At 46.2% G+C, this 22137-nt stretch overlaps 1 protein-coding gene across 3 annotated transcripts in view; it reads right to left on the bottom strand.

Moving 5' to 3' along the window:
• ARHGEF9 (Cdc42 guanine nucleotide exchange factor 9) overlaps positions 1 to 22137 on the bottom strand; it is a 130486-nt gene that overhangs the window by 5796 nt on the left and 102553 nt on the right. For all 3 annotated transcript variants that reach the window (XM_082004278.1, XM_082004279.1, XM_082004280.1), the window contains 2 exons: positions 7888 to 8131; positions 7110 to 7178 (listed from right to left, as the gene is read on the bottom strand). In XM_082004278.1, coding sequence (XP_081860404.1) covers positions 7110 to 7178; positions 7888 to 8131 — 313 coding nt within the window. The remainder of the gene's footprint in view (positions 1 to 7109; positions 7179 to 7887; positions 8132 to 22137) is intronic.

The raw sequence follows: 22137 nt of genomic DNA, 5'->3' as shown, positions 1-22137 counted from the left end.
ATGCATAATTCTGCACTGTAGCAGAATCTAAAGGCTGCAGCTGCATAGCAAGATCGTTCGGCAGGGTGGGGGTTGTGGAAATCTGTTCGGAATGAGAAAAAGAAAACTCCAGGGTTTATAATTTGGCTAGACAAAACTGGTGAAGAGAGATGCTGCGCTGTCAGTTGAAATCATGTCTTTTTTTAGTACTAGGCAACATCACTTGGCATCTTTCGGATTTCTCAGCTCAGAAGAAAACAATTAAAAAGATTTAAAACTGTCTCTTTTTCCCCTTCTAGTTCTTTTTTCAAAGTGCCTCTTCTATTTGAGGTTACATCACGACTTCAGTAGCACTTGAAGGTTGAGCATGCTATCAACTCACAGGCAATCCACATGGACACGTGCAGACAGACCCAGTTATAATATAGCAAGACAGCTACATTAACACTGCACCTTTCCAGAGTTAATACAGAACACACAGAGAATTCACTCAGGTTTGCCTATATATAATCATGGAAACTTGCCTTACAAGCTGTTTATTCCATCCTCAACCTTTAAGATTTTAGCTTGTACTTTGATCAGGAGCTATTTCATAGGCTTTTCTTCTACCTAGCTGCCTAGGTATCATGCCGTTCATTAGCCAGAGTTGAGTTGGAGACAATAAAATATCACCACCTGCTTTCTCTACTGGCCGAGTGGAGGCTGCTGGCAGGAAAGGAAGCAGTGCTGCGCTGGGGAACCTTTCATCTCCCTCCCATCTCAGCAGCAGCTGAGCCAACTTGCATCCTTCAGGAGCCGTGCTCAAAAATCCCGTAAATTCCGTTTCCTCCTGAATACTGTAACCCCTACACAACGTGGGGCAGCTGGGAACGTACCTCAAGAACACTAATTGTGGTGCGGTTAATTACTCCTGCAACAGTGACAAGTTAAAGAAATAAGAAGCAGTAATGCCTGAACAGGTACAGCCCTTCGCCTTTCATCAGCACATCTCACCAGAGGATCTCAAAGCACTTCACCACTATTAACGTTAGCAAACTACGCTGCGTCTGATAGCAGTTCTGTTCCCCAATTGCAGACCTAGTTTATACAGCCAGAGGTGCGGATGGCAGCTGTGCCCAGGAAGCATCTGCCTCCGAAGGCAGTCCTGAGCAGCCGGGGACTTCACCGATGACACTTCCGTGCTGAACTACCAGACGCAAAGTTCGTCATACTCGCCCAACTCAAGAGGAATTCAAGTGGTGCATTAGCCGTGGCTCTTTACACAGCCAGGGATTCTACTCAGCGGCCTGGCAGAGGTGGGTATTACCAGGGATGGTAGCGGTGAGGAGAACATGCCTTGGCTCCCTTTTCTAACCACTAGCCTAACTTCTCTGTTTGGGAGGAAGAGGGAGAGAAAAGGGCTAACTGCAGCTTCAGAAATGCAACCGAGGAAAACAGTGGTCTTGTGTCCTTGCTATTCCACAGCCAACCACAGTATCTACAAATACTGAGGTAACTTGACCTTCCTGAGTCTATTCATCAAGTCTGCAACGGCAACCCAATGTCATTAGACTAGACATTAAGATAATGATTGCTCATTGTGATAAGCAAAAACTAAGCAAGGCAAGATGGAATAAATCATACTAGGGCTTTATCAATCAAAGCCAGGTGAAAACTAATTTATCCCATCTTATATTTATGGAGCCTCCCTCTCCTCCAGCGTTCTGTACACTGATAGCAAAGATCACTCCATCTGTTTCCTTGACAGGAATAGATCAGTTCGTCCATCACTGCCCTGAAATGCAGCCTCTTCTGGGTAGCAACACTGCCCCTTACCTAAAATACCTCACCACACCCAAAGTGCAGGAGTATCTGGGCTGACAAACTTATTTCAATTGGAATCTCAACATGACGTTGATGTCAAGATCTTGGCTCTTTCAAACGAGGGCCAATGGAAAACCCAAGAGGCCTGTTCCACATCTCACCAAAAAACTCCCCTGGAGAATCTGCTCAGCAGCACGTGCCTGTTGCCAAGTCACCGGTACCATCCTTAGAGGTTTCCTAGCCAAGAATTTATTCATGATTTGCCTTAGCTTGTACATCTGATGGGATATCAGATGCTACTACTGACTCCAGCTGGGTTACTAAAGCCTTGAGTGAGAAGCCATCTATCTATACTCATCAATGAGACTAGTGCTTGTGGACCCAAAGCACGAGTGCTTGGGCGAGCCGCAGCTGGGCAGCGAGTCAACGCCTGCGTTTTGGAGGCTTTGGGTAGGGTCTGTATTTGACAAGCAATGGGCTAAGCCCTGTGATTTCTCCGAACCTGTGGGGAAATACCACCGAGAACATGATTAGCTCCATTCTTTCACCTGCGCTGTGGGAAGCTCTGTGAAAAAAATGGAAGTGACCCTGATTATCTGAAAATGCAAATGCCCCTCTTTGTTTTAAAGCATAGACTAACTAGCTCAGTCTCTTTCAATCTCCCTGAGGCTATGCCTACGTGTGTGACTAGGATGGGGAAACATGTCAGGGCCACGTCAATCTTGTTAGCAACGAAGATGCAATAAAATAGGCTGAACCACTCCGGAGAACCACAGGCGGTACCTACAGACTGTGTTACCCAGTAAGACCAGTCCTCGACAGCTGGCTGAGGCCAGCACAAGTATGCTAACACACAGTCACCTCGTTTTGCTATGCAGACTTACTGGGGGAGAGCCTGAAGTGCCGAAGTTTGAGAAGTCAAAGAAAAGCTGTTGGGTGTTTGGGTCAGGGTTTTTATGACACAGTTGGCCATGAGCTCAAGTGATCAGAAAGGAAGAAGTTAGCAGGAAAATTCCGTGCCTCAGAGGGTGTTTTACTGCAGGCCAAAGCAGTTCCTGCTGGCTGATGATTTAACTCCTGCTGGGTTTGCATAGCTGGCTATTTATGGGCAGATTTAATGACAGCACCCTCCTAAGCACAGGGCTAGGGACAATTGTGAAGGAATATATATTCCCTCCTTCTGCAAGTCGCAGACCACCAGCTGGAGACTCGTCTGGGCTGAGGGCATCTGCCTCGGTGAAGCTGTGGCACGGTGCAGAGGAGGATACACAGGACAGACAGACGGGCACGAAGGAGCTGGCTCATAGCATGCGTCTGAAGAGCTCTCCTGGGGTGGGAAACCCTCTCACCTAGCACTAAGGTCACATCTTTAAGTTTGAACAGACATTTCATTTTGCAAAATGTTATAATTAGGGGGAAATGGTGCTTTAAAGAACGGGGTCTCCTTCCCGAGCACTGGAATCCCTCTGACACGCCTGGCTGACAGCTTCTAGGAACACGAGCAAAAACCCCTTACGTGCCCATGCCGTCCTGCATGGGGACAGACGTGGCCAAAGCTGGGGATCAGACAAGTAACTGCATGTTTCTGAAAGCTGCAAACACTAATCACTGAAGGGGGGATTAAAAGCGGCCAGCAGAACATAAGCCGGTGATGGACAGAGGCCCTAAAGGAGCCTTCTGTCTTCAGACACTTACAAATGGAGAAAGCACCCTGGATAATCCTGTGTCTACGTTAAGGATGGACCGGAGATCCACAAAGGATCCATTTTCAAGGGAACTGCAGGCTTTTTGCCACTGCTTTAGTAACTAACGGGCACAATTTTGGAAGTGCAACTCAACGCTGTCTTAATGTCGCAGTGTCAGCGCAGGCAGCAAAGGTCCTCAGCGGTACCTGGACTTACCTGCAAAGAAGTTGCACACTTGACTGGCTGTAGCTTAAAAAGGGCTGTGGGGTTTTTTGTTGTTTTTGTAAGTCAAGACAAATAAATTTCTCTGTACTTTGCTATTTCTAGGAGACACCACACTGAATTCTATTCCCAGTTACCACACTGACATTGAAAGAAGCTAAAAGGCAGTAACCGAGAGGCAAAACCTTGAACAATCAATGCAAAAAGAAAAAAACTAACAACAAACAGTCCTTTTCTCTATCTGTTGGTAAGGTGCAGAGCCAACACTACCCATTTACTTTATGTCTAATGGACTTAAAGAAGGCCAAAAATTGGTTTAATGCTGTCTTAAGGCACCTGGTCTAATACCATTACGTTTTGGCCAATCCAATAAGTAGTGCAAATCCTAATATATTGCTGAAATCTGACCTTGCGCATCATTAAATCGCTTTGGAAGGAAGCCTGGCACTGCATGCGTGCACACACCTCTGAGCCGGTGTGAGCCTTAGGAGGGGGTTGCCTTCAGAGGGGCTGACTTGTGCCCCACAGAGGGCCCTGATTTTGGGATCAAAAACTTCTCGAAACACTGAGAGCTGTGTTCTCTCTTAATCACCTGGATAAAGCTTCCGTTAGTTTAAAAAGCTGAGTTTTAAGGTTTCTTCTCCTGCTACCAGCTGATCTCTCAGCGTCTCTCCCTCGCCTGCTGCAGCGAGCAGTACTTTAAGCGCTTCCTTTTCAAACGCACACCAGCCAGCTCCAGAGAAATACTTCTGGGAGGTGTGGTACAACTGTGCATGAAATAAGTAGCAGTTTATACTATTTGAAAAATGTTTTTCTGCTTCACCTCTAACAAAGTTGATTGCATTTTCCATTTCACCTCCTTCACGGCTTTTCTCCCTTCCTTAAGTATTCTGTGACAGGGAAATTACCATGGTTTCTCATTTAAGAGGTGGAGGGAACAACGGAGATAATCTAGAAACAAGTCTGTAACAGGCATCCACTGACATGGGAGCAGAGCTCTCGGCACGTCGGTTGGGCTTGGAGTCACCACGCCCTGCTGTAGCCACTGAGACCCCTCCTGCAAAGTCCGTACATTTAAATGAGTAAATAGTTCAGTCGAATGCAGTGGAAGTAATCCTGCTCCTAAAGGGCTTCACTGCTTTCCAGGTAGAACTGATGCTCCAAAACCAACTTAACGCCCCTTCCAGTGCTACTGTTGTGCTGCGGGAGGCTGCGCGGGGAGGGCAAAGGCAGCGCACGGTGCCTGCAGGCAGCAACCTCCTGGCGCAGGCACTCCCGTCTGCCCGCTCCCCGCCCCGAGAGCCGTACCTCAGCCCCAGCAACACAGCCCCAAGTGCCTGCCAAGGTCTTTGGCAAAAACTTTGTTGGCAATGGATGTGAAATGCATACGGCAAGATTCAAAAAATTGGTCACTAAAAGCCAACTCTCAGGAATTTCCTCCTGCCTCCCTCTTCTGAGCAATGCCACCAGCTCCCTGCTCCAGCAGCCCTGTGCCCCTCTTTGGGGCATGGGCACAAGACACACCGCAGAGTAAGAAAACTAAGAGCTTTCAGCAAAACGTTCAATGCCGGTACTTAATTAATCTGAGACTGGGCTATGATTACCACAATGTAGGACAAAAGAAACAGAGCTACTAATTTAATGACCCTATTTGTTGTTTTTCAGATTTCACGTCTTAAGTAGAACAACCAGGCTTCACTTAACTTGATGCTTGGGGTCTGACTGAATTTCTGTCTGACTCGAGGACTTCATCTCATTAAAAGAACTGCCAGTGTTATAGCATAAGCTCGTTCTTCATAAAAGAAGTGCTGACTGGTGTTTTAGGAGCTAATTAATTTTATAGTCAGAGAAGTCTAAGCTAATAGCCCCTCCTTTTTCACCTCAGAGAGAAAGAGAGAGAAAGAGAAAGAGAGAAAACAAGAGAGCAATTGCCGTGTAAGAAATAAGTAATGTTAGGCATGTTACATTTGTCAGGATGCAAGTCCAGTGATTTAAGTGGGAATACTGGTAGACATGCTCAGGCACCTTTGAACTGTGTCACTTAATGACTGAACAGTACAATTATTAATTAATCGATACCTTAATTAATAGTACAATTAATTGAACAGCAAATAGTAATTGAAAATGGTTTTGTCGTGGCCATCACACAAGCCAGTTTCTCTAATTTTCCAGTTGCCATCATCTCCGTGGTTGCCTCCGTGCTGAGGGACAAGCATGCAAGTGGTGAGGGGCGAACCCGCAAAACCGAGCTCGTGACGGTGTCCGCTACTGCCTGAACTACATGTACGTCGCGTAGGATACGCATTCCCTGGGCCCGTTTTTGGGTGCGTGCATACTTCGAGCTTAGAAAATCTGGCCAGGAGAGTTTTTCAAGAACATCTCAGAAGACAACAGAGGAAGTTAGTAGAGAGAAGACTAATGACAATGGAGAGACACAGCAAACCAAGGTGTTTACAGTTGGCCTAGCGAACCACTACTGGACCCGCAAAGCCAGTAGACAACAAGCAGGTGAGGCAGAAAGCAAAGAGCTCCTTCAACTTTTGCAAAAAACAACCCAAGGCCTGTACAGAGCAGGGATGAATCCGCCTGGAACTGACTATAGCCAAGAGCTGATGAGTTCTCTCGAAACCAGTTTATAGGTCGAGTTGTGCCACGGTACTTTGGTAACGAATCGATACGTCTACGACTTTGTGAAGCTTTGGAAAACTTGAAAAATGACCTCTCTGACTTTCCCTCCGTGTTTACTATTTCAAAACCTGTAGCTGCAAGAGTTATTGCGAGAGATAATGAACGCTGGCTCTTTCGCCAGTAGAGACTCTGTTTAATATCTAGCATGGCATTTATTAGCTGGCTGTAGCCTGCCTGGGTGGGGAAATGAATCTAACATCGGAGAGATATAATGTCTTTACTAAGATACTTTATTTCCTAGAGCTGATGCTACTGTGCTGTCCTTGAAAAGTTATAGGTAGCCCCAGGAAACATGAGTGTCCCCTTTCCAGGACAGGAAAGGGGTAGACCCCTCACCACCTCCAGTATTTCAGCCATCTTTCTTTTTTTTGCTCATGGGAGACTTTGGGAATTAGCAGAACCCCTACACATCTCCGCACTCACTCCCGTTTCAGCCTGAGATAAACAACTGAGATAGATTTCTGCCCCCAGGGACAGCTTCTGGCCATCAGACTGAAGACATGAGATCAAATTCATCTCTGGTGAAATTCCACTGGCTTCGACCACATTAGACCAGAGATTAATTTGGCCCACAGATACATTAAGAAAGGATACAAAGCACAAACGGTGTTTTATAAAAAAAGAGAAAGGGGAGGGGGAAATTCAAGGGGGATGCTGGATCCTAACCCAGCAGGATTCAGCCCAGCCCGCTCCACCCTCACATCACCAGGCACAGTGCGTGTTGCCGGTTACCTTTTTGCTTACTGACTTTCTTTACTGTCATTGCCGCTTGCCGCTTTTGATTTTCAGAAATTTCAAAGCCTGAAAAAGGGAACACGGCAAACACAATTCAGAAGGTTGCTTACAAAGCCTCTTTTTCTTTTGGGGAGGGGGGGATGTTCTGCACTGTTTGGCAAACACAGGACGCCCTAGGTGGCAAAGTATCACCCAGTGAGCTGCGTACACGGGCGGGTATTTTACTGAAAAGCCAATCTTCCTTGAAAGGACAGGCCTCTTTATAATCTCACTTGTGCAGGGGCTGTATGAAAAGCACGATTAGACCCATTATTATTTATACAGTATCATAAATATGCCCAGTGCTTTACAGCTGAGCAACAAACTGAGCCTGAACTGACATCGGTTACAGTCAATTTATGGGCTGATGCCGAGGGAAGGGCACAGCTGGTAAGTCGTTGACTTCGCTGCCCTCCTACCCTGCACCAGACATGCTTAACCGGAGCAGAATGATGCAGCCAGGAGACTCTGAAGTCAGAGAGCCAAAGACTTCCTTCTCCCACAACACCCATGGAGGTCCAGGCTTGAAGCTATGGGCAGAATTTGTCTGTTGAGGCCCAAAAATAACAGTAACTGAATTGGAAAAAGACCTGCTTATGACTATGAGCAACCAAGGACATTTGAACAAGGCCGAACCATAATACTACTACAAAAAAAAAATGTGGGCTTCTGCAACAGTTGGGGCTAAATTAAAATTACCAACAATCTCCTTTCAGATTCATTTCATATTCCTCACCTATCTTTTCATCTTCTTTTACCATCTTCCTTTCTTCTCTGAAAGCTCTAAGCCATCGTAACTTCTCCTCCAGTTTCTTGGCAAAGAATAAGTGCATTTCCTCAGTCTCCTTGTTATGAAGTTTGAAGGCATTCTTCATGCTGACATTAAAGTCATCATCTCTCCCATCTTCTATATCCACCACTTCATATTTATCCATGTCTATGCGACCTTTGTAATACAGAATATCTCTTCGTATCAGATCCTACAGAGAGAAAAGGAGAGATGGGTTGATTGTAAGATACTTAGAGAGCCTGAACTCTGCAGGGAATTCATGGGAGGGCTGAAGAAAAGAAAGAAGTAATGGTGAAACCTGCCGGATTCTTCAAGCCTCATCTGCTGGGAGTACGTTTGTTGCTGGCTAAACAAACAGGGTAGATCATAGACATGAAAGAACAAAATACAAATCCTCATCCTGCAAAGTTTTGCTTGTAGGCACGAAGAAATGCCTCTGAGTAGGGAACATACTTCCATGGGAAGTTCTGTTCCACAGGATGAGAAACCAGAAAATACATGCCGCTGGCCTGATGGGCTTCCTGTGCTGCAAACGAGGCTGTGTAGAAGCACAAATCTTGAGAAACCAGCTCGGGCATGTTTGGCAGTGCAGACCGGGTACTGCAGGTCTGTCTTTTCCAAAGATCTTCTCAGAGTCGAGGAGATGGGTCTCTGCCCCTTCGCCTTGGAACCCACTCCCATTCATACACAACTCACTGGCGAGGAAATCGCCCTGCTTCTCCGTTCAAAGAACTCCAGACCTACCTCTGTCCCATTACACCCTGGTTTGAACCTCCTGATCCAGCTTAAATTTTTTCTTTTTCCTTCCTTGATGTTTATAACCTTTACAACCCAACCTGTTCATCCTCATCTCCTTTCTAAGTTGATTATTCCTGCCCCTTGTTTTTCAGCAACAGCTCATTTCTCTCTGTCAGGAAGGGAGAAGAAAAATAGTCTTTGTTATTAATTTTTCAGAACTCGTATGAGAACACCCACAGCTCCGTGGCCCAGCGCAACCTCCGCTCTCTGCCGGCAGCAGCCCGCGCAGCGGTTCTGCGTATCGGCTACCGAGAGCGCGGAGGGTGCGCGGTCGCAGCAGCTGGGAGGCCGGTAGCGGTAGCTGGAGATGGTACTAAAAAAAGTGTTTTGAGATCTATTGTGTCAACTGCTCAATCACAGATGAGACATTGCGGATGCCGATAAACTGCAGTAAAAAATAGATAATTTCCTGTTTTCCTCCTTACCCTCTTTATACTTATTTCGACTTTGCCCATCAAATTTTGTACTGCCTTTATTAGAACTATTCCCAATTTGTACTCGTGTAAGAGGAGCATTGGCCCCACAGCTCTATATCTTTATAGGAACAGATAACAAAAAACGATCATCAGAAAATAGAATGTTAATTATAGAGTCATGACCACATAAGGCAATTCAAATTACAAGGCATACGTATTTAAAAAGCCAAATTTAGCAACACACAATCAAGATTTCCTTCCTCTATCCACTCTCAAAAGCCAATATTTAGGTGTATTAAATTAATTTAACTTAAATACTTTTTGATTTTTGAGAGTGCCCTAAAGATAAATGCTGTGTCAAAGGATTCATTTAAGAGGAAAAATAAAATCAATATACGGCATTTATTTACTCAAGTAAAATTTAGTAGTGAGTTTTTTTAAAGATAAGTGGTAGGTATTATTTTAAACAAATCATTAACCTTGGAAAATAAACTGTACATCATAATTTTGTAGCAAACTTGCTCATAGATCTGCCAGGCAGTATTAACGGTCAAGACACTGGGCACTGTCCAGAAGCTCGTAGCCTTTAAAACCTGCCTCCTTCCTCTGGAATGCTCTGGGGCGGGGGGGAAATTCCATTAACAAACGTATCGTACAAGTATCTTACTCTAGTATGCAGGCTTTGAGTAGTGATGCTGTCCAAAACATACGAAAAGGATATTTCAGGCTAAATATGCAATAGAAAATCTTTTCTGTTTTGTCTTAACTGGGAAAATTGCTTCTTTCCTCTCGCTCTGTGCCCAGTGAAGGGCTGAGAAAACGCTATACGCGTTACACTAAACCTGTTCAGTTAAATAAATACTGTGCACTTTGTTTAAATTTTGAATCTTGGGCCAGTTCTTAGAAATAGCATTTATCTTCACCACATTCTCAAAAAACTCGGTAACAAATCTCACTGGAAAAAAGACGTGCTCCTTAAATTAGCTAAATACCTAAATACCAGCAACTGTTCTTCCCAGACAGAGGGAACCGACTCACGGCCGATGAAAACTCCCGAAACAGAACACTGAACGGGCTGTCCTTGTGAGCGAGATGGGTGAAGTGGGACCAAACGTACTCTATGCAATATTCAGGATTATGTAGAGATTTGTCCATGAAAGGTGTTACAAGAATAAACAATCGCAATCCTCCTTCTCGCCCGGCTCTGGAAGTACAACACTCTGTGCATTAGCTTTTTTCTTACACATACAAAATACATTTTTTCCTCTCTTATCTCTCCAATTTTGATTTAGAAAACATTGCAAGCTATTTTTAATCGCTAACGCCAAGTGAATGTTTTAACAGCTTTGTGCTGTCGTTACACTTCCAGAGGACAACGCATCGGGTTTGGACGTGTCTGACCGAACTGCTCCGTGCATTTCCCCTCCAAGGCTGCAGGAGGAACAGTCGCTGCCTCCCACGAGGCTTCTGCAGGGTGTTTTAGAGGCTCACGTGTTTTGCAGGTGTTGCTGAGTATTGGATGGGAAGACAACGGTGTTGCTGAGTATTGGATGGGAAGACAACGGTGTTGCCTAGGAGTTACTGAAGGAGCCATGAGGAGATAATGGAACCATACAAGCGCTTTTGGAAAGCAGACAGAATATTATTGCTGGTGAGAACGCAACAGCGGGAAAGAACAAGCTCAGCTATCATCGAGACTGTTTGCAGAAAGCACACGAAGAAGAAACGCCGTGTTTTTGTCCTTGAGCGTTGAGCAAGCACATGGCGAATGAGGGAAAGACGGCAAGCACAAAGCTCCTGCCTGCCACTTCTTTTGCTTTCATTTGGAGAAGAAACTTCAGCAACGAATCCAGAAGAAATGAATCACCTTTTCTCCCACCGCCCTCCCCAGAGCTCTCAGCCTCCAGCTTGGCAGGAACGTTCTGATGGAGAAACAGCCCCTGGAGTGGGGGGCGGCCCAGAGGAGAGAAAGAGGGAACCGTTCAAAGAGGTACAGAAAGCCGAAGAGCTCAGAACAAGTCCAGGCCTGACATTACCCGAGTGCGGGTCGCTGCCCTGTGCCGACGGCGCAGTTCCTTCGTACTTCCACAAAAGAAGGACCATTCCCCACTCGTTGACTATAAACTCCAGCACCGGTACCCCAAGTTTTTAAGAGACGCTTTCGTTTTCACTGAGTGGTGGAGCACGTCAACATCTCGGTGAATAGCACGTGTCTGCACATGAAAGACACTTTGTACGCGCCTGGTTTCGAGAAAGTTCAGTCCATGTAGCAGATTAATAACTGTAACTGGATAATTTCATTTTTAATGGGTTAGGCATTTCCTACTACCACTTCTCCTTTCTTCTCCTCTTCTTGCCAACACTCGATAAATGGATATTATTTCCTAATTGACTAAATTTTAGCACCCATAGTATGGGAAACATAATTATTTGATCGGTGGATATTTTATCACATGTATTCGTATGGCTCTTAATGAATAACATATATTACTTAACTCCTTAGTGCAGCATGGGCAAATGCACTTGGCTTACACTGTAATTGATTTCGATAAAATTTAGGAATTCATCTGGGCTACAAGAGTCGTACAGCAAGCAAGGCCAAACCCCTGTTTTAAGGAGCTTTTTATGCACGTGGACAAGAGAATAAAAATACAGGGAACACGCAGGCAATAAAAGCGATGCTGCTTTCTGTGATTTCTGCAGGATGCAGACGGGAAGCCCGTAGCAGTGTCGAGCAATGAACCTCGCTGTTCCGTACACCGTTTTGTCGAGCGCAGGACTGTCTTTCCTTTGCTCGAGCACGTAAGCTGCATCAAAGAAGCAAACAGAAGATAAAGGAAAGCAGATGTGTGGCTAAGGGTGAAAATGGATTATTTAAACAGACGGGTGTAAGCGCTACGTGTCAGAAGGACAAAGCAAATACATATACGCAAAATGGAGATTTATCAGCTGTGTAAGTCGTCGCATTGTTGGAAGGAGCTCAGGCTTAGGGGAGGGCAGAAATGGCAGCTAGGACAGGCTGCTGCTATTGCTCCTCACCATCCCCCGGGATACCATAGGAGGGAATTGGGAAGAAATTACTGAACTATAGAATTTAGTTTAATTTATATGCTGGCTATATAATTATAGTATTATATATTATCCTGGACACAGTTAAGCCAGGATGATGACTAGCTGGTTTATGCTGTCCCATTTTGGATGTCATACAAAATTTTTTTTTTAATTAAATCAGGTAAGAGCAAGAAAATGAAAAAAGACCAAAAAAACCCTCTCAAAACCTGATCAGCGGGGGAAGACCAAAGAAATGGAGTTGTTTAATCTAGAAACGACATCAATAAAAGGGAATGTGCTATTGGTATGCCAATATGTGAAAGCTGCGGCTTTTCTAAGGAGGCTGGCGATCAATTAGTCTCCATTTTGACTATAGCTTGTCTTAACTTACCACAAGGGAGAATAGGATTAGATACTTGGGAAAAGATTTTTCTAGATATAAGAATAATTAAGCAGTAGAAAAGACAAAATAAGGAAGTCTTGGGACAGCACTCCTTGGAGATTTTCAAAAATAAGGTTAGACAAACATCCATCAGAGATGATCTGAGTATACTTAATCCTGCGAAGGGAATAGCTAATCTCCTGGGGTCCTTCCCGGCTCTGCATTTTGATGATATCTAAGAGGAAGGCGACAGATGGAGGAGAAAACAGGATGAGAGCAGGTAGGATTAGTATGGACTTCAGGGGCGGTGCTGGGAGAAGCCCCAGGGCGCAGCCCGGGGCAGCCGGCACCAGGAGCAGTGACATAAACCCGCGGTCTCCGCAGCCCGCATCCAGCTTGCATCGCGTGGCTCTTAAGGAAATGGATGCATCTAGGTCATTTGCACTTATTTGTCTAAATATGATCTTTTTTTACCCTACAGCTTCTGCGATTTCCTTTTCTTTCCCTAGCTGAGGTTAATTAAGCTCTTCTGAATAATGCCCTACAGTCTGTTCACGTAGTATGTACGAAGGATTCACAAGGAAAAGATGAAGCCAAAAAAAGTAATATTTGATGGGAGCAGAAAAGAAAGTTTTGACGCATTCCGTAAACCTACCACAATTCTGCTGTCTGCCTTTGCTCTGGCGGAGGCTTACAGCTGAAGTGCCTGTGCCTGCGGTAGTGGCTGTGCTCAGGGGGATGTACCTGTCTGCGTGACCTCCTCAGGCCGCTTTCTCCTGCTCTCGCTCTGACTTAAATATCCCCACTGCACTGTCGGCGCTCTGAAGGGGGAAGGTGACTTTCTCTAACGGTGCTTGAAAGAAAAAAAATCTCATTTGTGACCATCGTAAGGAAACCAAGCTGTACTTCCACTGGCAAACCTGAAGATCTGAGGGTGGGATGTGGCTTCCACAATGAATTATGCACCTACTCCCAAATTATTGCGGTGCGTATAGATATGTGCAGAAAGGATCGCACCTGTAAATCAGACTGTTCAATAGCTCTTACTGTTAAATTGACTTCTAGTTGTCCTTAGTGCTGCCTTCTCCTCCTGCTCTCTAGCTTTCATCGATCACTTTTTTCCTGCCATGAGTACCCCAGGCCATAGCTATGTGTGCCAGACCCTGTAAGAGTCAAACCCTCCCGTGATGCTGCAGAGGAAATATAAGATTAATCACAAGGAGGGCGATCTGCCTGTGCAGCCGATTGCCAGTGCAAAATTAGTTAGAATTAAAAGCTATTCAATGGCTTAAGCAGCACAAAGCACATAAGGAGGAAATTTTCCCCTCCATCAGAGGGCACAACTCGAGAGGACCTGGCCCGGGGTGTGTCCGGGTAATTTGCTCCTGCTAGCTTTGTGTGCAGCCATCTTCATGCTTTTCAGAAACTCCTCCTGATTATTCCTTAGAGGGTGGCGTGCAAGGATGGACAGGGAGGTCTTAAGGAAGGGTTATTATTTTAGGATGGCACATTTTTTCCAAGTGCTACGGTTTACTCTATGCCAGGTCACACTCTACTTCTCATGCGTAAAACACATCTGTAAAACACAAGCGGAGAAAGCGCCATTTCCAGCTGTGAATCATTGGATTCCTCTTACGAGCTGACAACAGAGAAGATGCCAACGACAGAGTAATCCACTACAACCTTCTCATTGCACATGCTATTGGTCCTCCTGGTTATCAAAATCCTGCGTATTCCAATGGCAAAGTAGTTTCAAAACGCCTTAGGGAGGAATTATGCACTCTGAATACGTGGACGCAGCCGGGGCGCAGCAGCGCAGCTCCCGGGGCTGGCAGGGACGGGCTGCAGGCCCGGGGGAAATGCAGTTCCTCCCTCAGTCCTTCCCATCTCTATAATGGGATGATGATAGTTGCTTATGTTACAGGGCAGCTGGGGGCTGTACATAAGTAACCTGTGAAAGACACCTTGAAAGCCTTTGATGGTGGATCTGTAGCAGCTCACAGCCCTCTAAGAACAGCTTAGCGTTACACACGCTTCGGGATTCGGAGCTGGCAGACACGGCATCGCGCAGTTCCCTCCGTCCCCCCCGCAAGGCAAAGGGTGGCCCGAGCGCTGCGGGGAGGTAACGTGCAACAGGGTGGCTCGTCACTCCAGCCCACCACAGCTTCACAGGAGACCATCCCAGTAGAGGTCTGCTCAGGTATTCTCCTCTTGCGCCGAGCACGGGTGACAGCGCGAAGTCGCATGAGGGGCTTCTCCCCTCACTCCTCCCTACCCGAGACCTTGGCTTGGAGCGCGGAGATGAAGCAACAGCCCTTGCAAGCGCTCCCGGGGCTGGAAGGCCGAGAGTATTACACGGCGTACACACAGCTAAAGCAAAGCCGGGGCTTGCCTGAAACGACTAATCGTTGAAAGGTAACACAGACAAGGCAGCAAAGCAGCAGCATGCTCAGTATAAAATGCAGGCTATTTTTGCCAAGAAGATGACGTGTTCTTCAGGTATCAAAGGAGAACGGGGATCCAAGGATGAGGCTGAAGAGACACCCACCTACAGGTAAGCTCTACAGCTCCGCGAACAGTTGATGTTGAAACAGTCGGTGAATGGTGAATAGTTGATGCTGAAATTGGGAAAAGACTAAACCAGGGTCCATAACAACCGCACCCAAACACCAACCCACGATTTGGAAAAGGCCGAGGTTTGGAAAAGGCCAAGCTGCCTTTCGCATGAAGGTGTGGGTCTCAGCCCCCTCCCTGATGATTTCTCATTGACCTGGCCTGCGGCTGCAGAGCAGAATGGAAGAAGCAGAGGGAACGAGCAGGGTTTTTCCATTTACTCCTGAAATTTGTCCCTATTTTCCTGCCTGCTCTCTACCTTCACTCTGCCCGGCCTGCCGTGAGCAATGAGAGCGTGGCACTCTGCCACTTCGCCACGTCTTTGGGTATCTCTAGTTAAAAAGGCTTGCAACGCTCTTTGACTTTTAAAAAAAAGATTCAGAGCCCACATTTTTAAAATCTAATTTACCTTAAAGTGACCCTTTGAAGAAAGCAGCCCGCCCTGCTTTTGATGAACACCAAGGACACAGTTTTACGTAGAATTTGTTCATTTAACTTCACGTTGCTGTGGGCTGATTTTTAGGACGGGACAGTTACGCACCATTCTCATCGGCCTCCCCGGAGCCCGAGTGCATTGCAAAACTGGGCCTCTCTTCTGTCCAAATGAGACCCTAAAACTCAATGAACCCTTCTGAATGCTTTTGTCCTAAATATTCTTGAGATCAGAAAATAAATCTAAGCCCTGCTAGATTTGGATGCCAGTGGCCGCGAGCTTTGCTATCACCCTGTCGGACACAGCAGTTTGGGCTGAGCCAGCCTTTAGGAGCAGGGAAATGGGGTCTGCACAGCACAACCTGAAAATGCAACGATCGTGTTAGATCACAGGGCTGGATCGTATTAGAAGCAGGGGGATGTGACACCACCTCCGCGACACAACCTCGGCCACTCTCTTCCTACCGCAGACTTCCTAGGATGGGCCAAATTATTTGTTACAAGTTTCCCCAGAGGCTGCCATGGGAAGAGGGGAGCCAAAATCTCTGCGATACCAGTTTACGTAACTCCTCCTCGCACAGCTGTGCTGGGGAGGTCGGCAGATTCCTGCCAAATTATTCAGCAGTGTCTGTCTCCTGAGTTTGGAAAGAGATGTTTGATTTATCCTTGCCAGCTCCATGGAGCTGCAGTGTGGGATCCGCGTGGGGGAGGACTGGAGCTGAACGCATTTTGTGCAAATGCTATTTTCATTCAATGTATTTAGCGGAAGATCAGTGGCATTTTGATGCCCTGTTCCACCTCAAGCCCAGTCACACTGGCTGCAGAGCAGCAAGCCGAGGGCAAGTGCATATCTGAAGAACTGGGAACAGGAAGAGACGGGAAACCCTGCTGCAGACACGTCACTTGGCTTTTCTCGTCTCTGGTTTGCTCCCAGGAGCTTAAAATTGGGCTGCTGAAAGGCCACAGTAGGAGGACGGTTAGATTTTCAGCTCTGGAGGTTTCACTTGTGGGCCAAATTTACACCCACTGCAATTACAGGGGTGATAAATTAGGCACAGAGTATATTGTAGAGCTAAACCTGTTCCCTATCCAGAAAAGAAAACACAGATTGTGAAGGACTCTAAATTCAAGCCCTTTCTGGATTTTACCACTGAATTAGCAACTAACAACCTAAAGCCTTCTCCTGCCCTCCTCCAGCTGGCTCCTCTGGCTGACTCTGATGTTCTTCTCCCTACACCTCCTGCGTTCCAGCGTCCCCTCTGGAGCTGCTCTTCCTCCTCTGCTGTTGCACGCCGGGGAAGTGAAAAGGCAGCTCCTGCCTCCCCGAGGCAGCAGAACGCCAGCAGGTCGCTGGCTGCGGTCAGTACAGCCCATCAGCGCGAGGCCTCCTGCAAAACTGCGCTCAGGGCACACAATTAACACGTGCGTATCCCTGCAAAAGCGTGACCGAGCAAATGCATTCAGGGCTAGCTATTTTGATTATTAGAAGGAGCGTTTTCTTTTCGCGAATATGCCATATCTGAAAGCTAAAGTACTTTTTTTTTCATAACTGTTTTGAATATATAACCAATCAATTGCTGGAATTCATCCTTCGTGTTCAGCTACCTGCCAGCCAGGGAGACTGACAGGAGGATCAAATTCCTGGCAAGGCTCTGTGGTCTGCACCCACAGAACCCTTTTATCTGCAGACAGCACCGACTGGATCAGCTGGGCACGAACGCGGACCTACCTCAGTGGGGCTGTGGAAACACTGTTCCTTAAAAACTTCATCTTACCCTTTCCTTTGGCTCTTTGGTCACCTTCACGCCCGTCTCGTGCTACCTCGCTAGCTGGAACAGCAGCACGCCTTGCCTGTCAGCGCAGCACGCTGCTGGCTGGGAACAGTGAAACACAGCCTGACCCATTTTCCCACCCCGCTGCAGGCTGGAGCCAGGCCTGACCCAAAGCGCGGCATTTCATGGAGATCTGCGTTACTGAGAGGAAAAGAGAAGGGGTGGGAGGTGCTGCAAAAGTCAAACAGTGTTCCTTGTGAGTCAAAAACACACTTGAAGAAATAAGAATTGTCCCAGTGCTGCTTTGTGTTTGCAAACAAGATTTTTGGCTATCCCTGTAAGACCTATTTAACCTGTAATAAAAGCAGGGCCGTTGTTCTGGTGCAAAGATTACCTCAGTGTTTGCAACAGAAGCGATACGGGAACTAGACCTTCTTACACTAAAAGGGCTCAGAAATGTCTCTTTTATCTTCCCATTTGGAAACTTGAACTGCAATGGAGTTTGACAGGATTATTTTATTTACTCTATCTCCTATAGCACAGCTATTTCTGGCTGACTGTCTGGCTATTGCTATTAAACTAGTCTCATTTTGCTTCTCATCCAACCTGCTTTGCTCTCAGAGCTCAAGGGAAGACAGGAATAGCAATAAGCCACACGCTGGAGTTTGCGTTGCCTCTTGATTACAAGAGACACATAAAAAGTGCAAATGAAAACTAAATGTGTTTCATGCAGTCACCGATCTTTCTGCGCTGTCAGAAAACACTAAACATGGAACCCCATCAAGGACTGTTTGACTACTGGGACAAGAAAAGCGTAATTTGGTGCAGAAACTCTGTTAACCCTTCATACTTCATACTGCCATTTCCAGCCTAATGCCACAGCGCTCTCGAGCCCACTGGGGAAATTCAAACTGTTACCCAGAACAGAAAAAAGAAGATCCTCATCTATTACATGATAAGCACCTCGAGCATCCCCCAACATAACAAGCTATGATCATAATTAATACCGTGTGTCTCAGTCCTGGATGTTAAGTATTATGATTTGCAAATTTAAAGCATCTCTGTGTCAAACTCTCTCAACTTCAGGGGGATAACAAAACTAGATCCTGTGCCTTGAAGGCAACATCTTTTAATGCCACCATCATCAAGGATTGACTTCATTTCTTGGTAATTACGGTTAGCATACTGGAATATGTATTGTTCTTTCCCGAGTGTAGACATATGGTAAGTCAAACTGAGGCCAGTCCTTGCTTCCTACACAGTTTATTCCCTTCTTCCTTTCCAAAAGGCATTTTTGCATTAGGGGAACCAGGGACAGTCTCTTCTGAAGAAAGCACGACCTTGTCCTCACGCACACTGCTATGTCCCAACCTCTGGTTCAGGAAACACAGATAGAAAATTCAGTAGGAGAGTCTGACATAAATCCAATAGCTGCAAGTTACCCAGCTTTGCAAAGAAAATCTAAATCATGAGCTCTTCCAGCGACCCTTTATCAGGAACTGCAGATGTCCAAACTAACTCAGTGCTCCCTTTCTGACACAGGTTCTGGAAGTGTTCTGCAGTACCTACCTACATCCACTGGTATTTCAGTATTCTATTTATTGAACACCGAAAAGGTTGACATGGCCATTTCATCTGATCGAACTTCTCACTTCCTAGCACCAGAAAATAATCAGTGGTGATACTAGGAAGTGACCAGCAGTGCCTCTGGTGGCAAAACCTAAGCCAAAGAGATTTATTTGTAAAGCTTGGAAACAAGTTTTATTTGCGAAAATTTTCCTACACAAGTTGCTTTGCGAGGTGTTTGCCAGAAATGAAAGCTGGCTGCCATGGTGTCAGCTTCTCCAACTGCTGCCACCGCTCTTATTCATGCAGCCCTCGTAAATCTTAGTGCAAATTTCCTGCTTCGAAGAAAGACTTAAATATACCCATACTGGCGGAGATAACATCTGTCAAGCACATTTGAATGCAGCAGTTTATAATTACTCATTTTCACAGCCTAGGTCTCTGTCTGAAGTCCTGTCAGTTATCCACAACGCGGTGGTCACGGAAATGCATTCAGGATTTCTCAGTCCGAGGGAGCGGAGCTTATGCTGGCAACCAGGGAAGGGTCTGAGCTTTGTCCCTGGATCTGACCAGTGCCATCTGCCTGACAGCTGAACTACATTAATGACTGGTTCATTATAGTCATATTAATATAGTCATAGAGGTCAATATAGTCATATTAATGACTATACTAATACCTGGTTCTTTGCATGCAAACAAACCTTCAGCCAGGAAATCACCCAGCTGCCCATTTGGAAAGACAGACCCTTGGCCCAGCTCACATTGCAAAAGGAGAAATCCTAGGAGATGCAGCCAGCGGGAAGACAACAAGGACGTTCACGTTCAAGGAGCTGCTCCCACCGGCAGCTCTCAGTCCATCCCACCCATTTGCTGAGCCGCAGATCACCTTTATGAGACGAGTGAGCAATAGGATAGACGGGGGTGATTCCAACCTGCAGAGATCTGGGAACACCCACAATTTCAAAAGGCCAGGCTGATGCTGAAACCTTGTTTGAAATATTTGGGAACAACTCATAAATACAGTGAACGTGATCAGTGAGCTCCTGGCTGTCAGATGGCTGGCCAGGCGTTACTGATGACCTTCCGTGGGCGCATCAAGCAGGGCAACACCTAGGTGGTAATCTCAAGAAGAATCACCCTGAGAGTTATCCTCCCTCACAGAAATGTCTTGGCCAGATGTCCAACAAAAAAAGGCCACATAACCTTGAAACATTTTCAGACATCAACAGAAAGGGACGGCAAAGCTTGTGGAGAGTAGGCCATATTCAAAGCAGACGGGTTTATCTGGAAATACGTTAACTGCTGCTGAAAGCAGATAGCTGGATACTAGAAATACCTCCGCAGCCAAGAGAGCTTATTCCTTAGACACAGGCAACACTCGACGGATCAGTAGGAAAGAGGAATACGGTAATTCTTGGTAGCATATGATAGGAGTCCTGCGGAAACCTTCCCGGGCCACCTGCCTGCAAAGCGGACAGACCAAACCTGATCCAACAGACAAATGGTAGAAATAAAGACGGTTTTTGAGTGCGGCCTGTGCCTTGTCTTTAGAGCAGACAGAGGACAGAGCAGTTGAACTGGAGCAGTCTCCGTTGTTTACTAGCCGATAGCAAAACTGCTACGAAGAGACCCAAACTTACATGGGGGCGGGGGCACACGTTACTTTGCACACAGCGCTCACCTTAAATGATGAGCACAAAACGAGTTGCTACTTTGGCTATAGATAGAATTTTTTAATACTCCGCCTGGGCTCAGCAGCAATACAGCCAGCCCAAAGGACCAGCAGCTTGCGATACAGCCACCAACAAGGGTCGCGGGCATGTACGCAGCCGTGTGCTCTCTTGGGACTGATACACCCAGCACATTGGCTGGCTGGAAGCACAACGCTGCTGAAATTTTTGCAGCAGAAGAAAAACTGGCTTTCACTAGCTCTTGTCCAGATATTAAAGGAATTCATACAGCATCTTCCTGGACCTAACAAGCATCCACCGGTATCAGCGAATGCCCCTAACACCTCACCTTAGCCTACAGGAGCGAAGCTGATTCCAGCCAGTTTCGCCACGCAGAAACTATTTCATCTTCCACTGCACGAACTAGTGAGCAGGAATCTGACAGTCTTTGCAATGCCAGCCCACTGTGTAACAAGTTTTGCAGAAAATGGAGTTCAAAGGGAATGACAGAGAATACCAACATCCAAAACTGTCACAGAGCTTATGATACCGAACTGTACCTGTTCCAGCAGAAACTTGTGTATCAGTGTCTGTCAAGCCACAGAATCCATATGCATTACTAGGGGATTCAAGCGCACAGAGCTGTTGCAGCTGCAGACATCTACCAGGGAGACAACAGGTAATGAAGGTGAGGATGATGTGCAGATAACTGCAATGAAGATCTGGAGGAGTGGGAGATCTTGTCTGAAATACATGCTTGTCTCCCAGAGCCTCTCATGGCATAGCATGCTCTCTTCAAACTAAAGTAGCTGTGATATATTTAAGTAAGGAGTTGGTTTTAGCTCCTTACTTCTATTAAAAATATCTTTTGACCAATAGAGGGTAAAATTCAACCATTATAATGAAAAAATAAATGTATTCTCAAATAGACTGTGTCATTATTAAGGATGATAACACCTACTCATTTACTACATCTGAAGAAAACCCATATATGCAGAAGATTTTCTGAAGAGGAAGATGCACTGAGATGTGCCATTGTAAGTGGTACCAAAGCTGAAAATTTTTATCAGGCTCATTGACTAAACAAACCTCACGCAAAACATAGGTCAGGTCGTCTGTGAATTTTTTCATTGCCTGTGTCTGGAATAGGAGAGGTGCTGTTCAACCTGCTGCTTTGGAAATCTCTAAAGGACTTAATTCTCCCTGCACCCAAGGCAGAGGAGTTGGCAGCCCTGGGCCAGTCTGAACTCTGAGACCTTCTGGAAATCTCAAACCTCCCCTTCTGGACTCAGACAACTCCAGTTCCCTGAGGGTTTGTTGAAGTGCAACATGAAGCATATTTCAAGCTCATGCCCCTCTCAAGCACTTTAAATCCCGTGACCGGCACCAGGCTGTGCTGCAGATGAGCCCAGGATATGGTGCTCTGCCCAGCCCTGGCCCAGCGGAGCGGGAGCACCAGCACCCCTGCAGACCTGCTGTCTTCTCCCTGCTCTTGG

The sequence above is a fragment of the Phaethon aethereus genome (genome assembly GCF_964289735.1).
Source record: "Phaethon aethereus genome assembly, chromosome: 10".
NCBI lineage: Eukaryota > Metazoa > Chordata > Aves > Phaethontiformes > Phaethontidae > Phaethon > Phaethon aethereus.
This window is presented reverse-complemented; position numbering and strand designations above follow the sequence as displayed.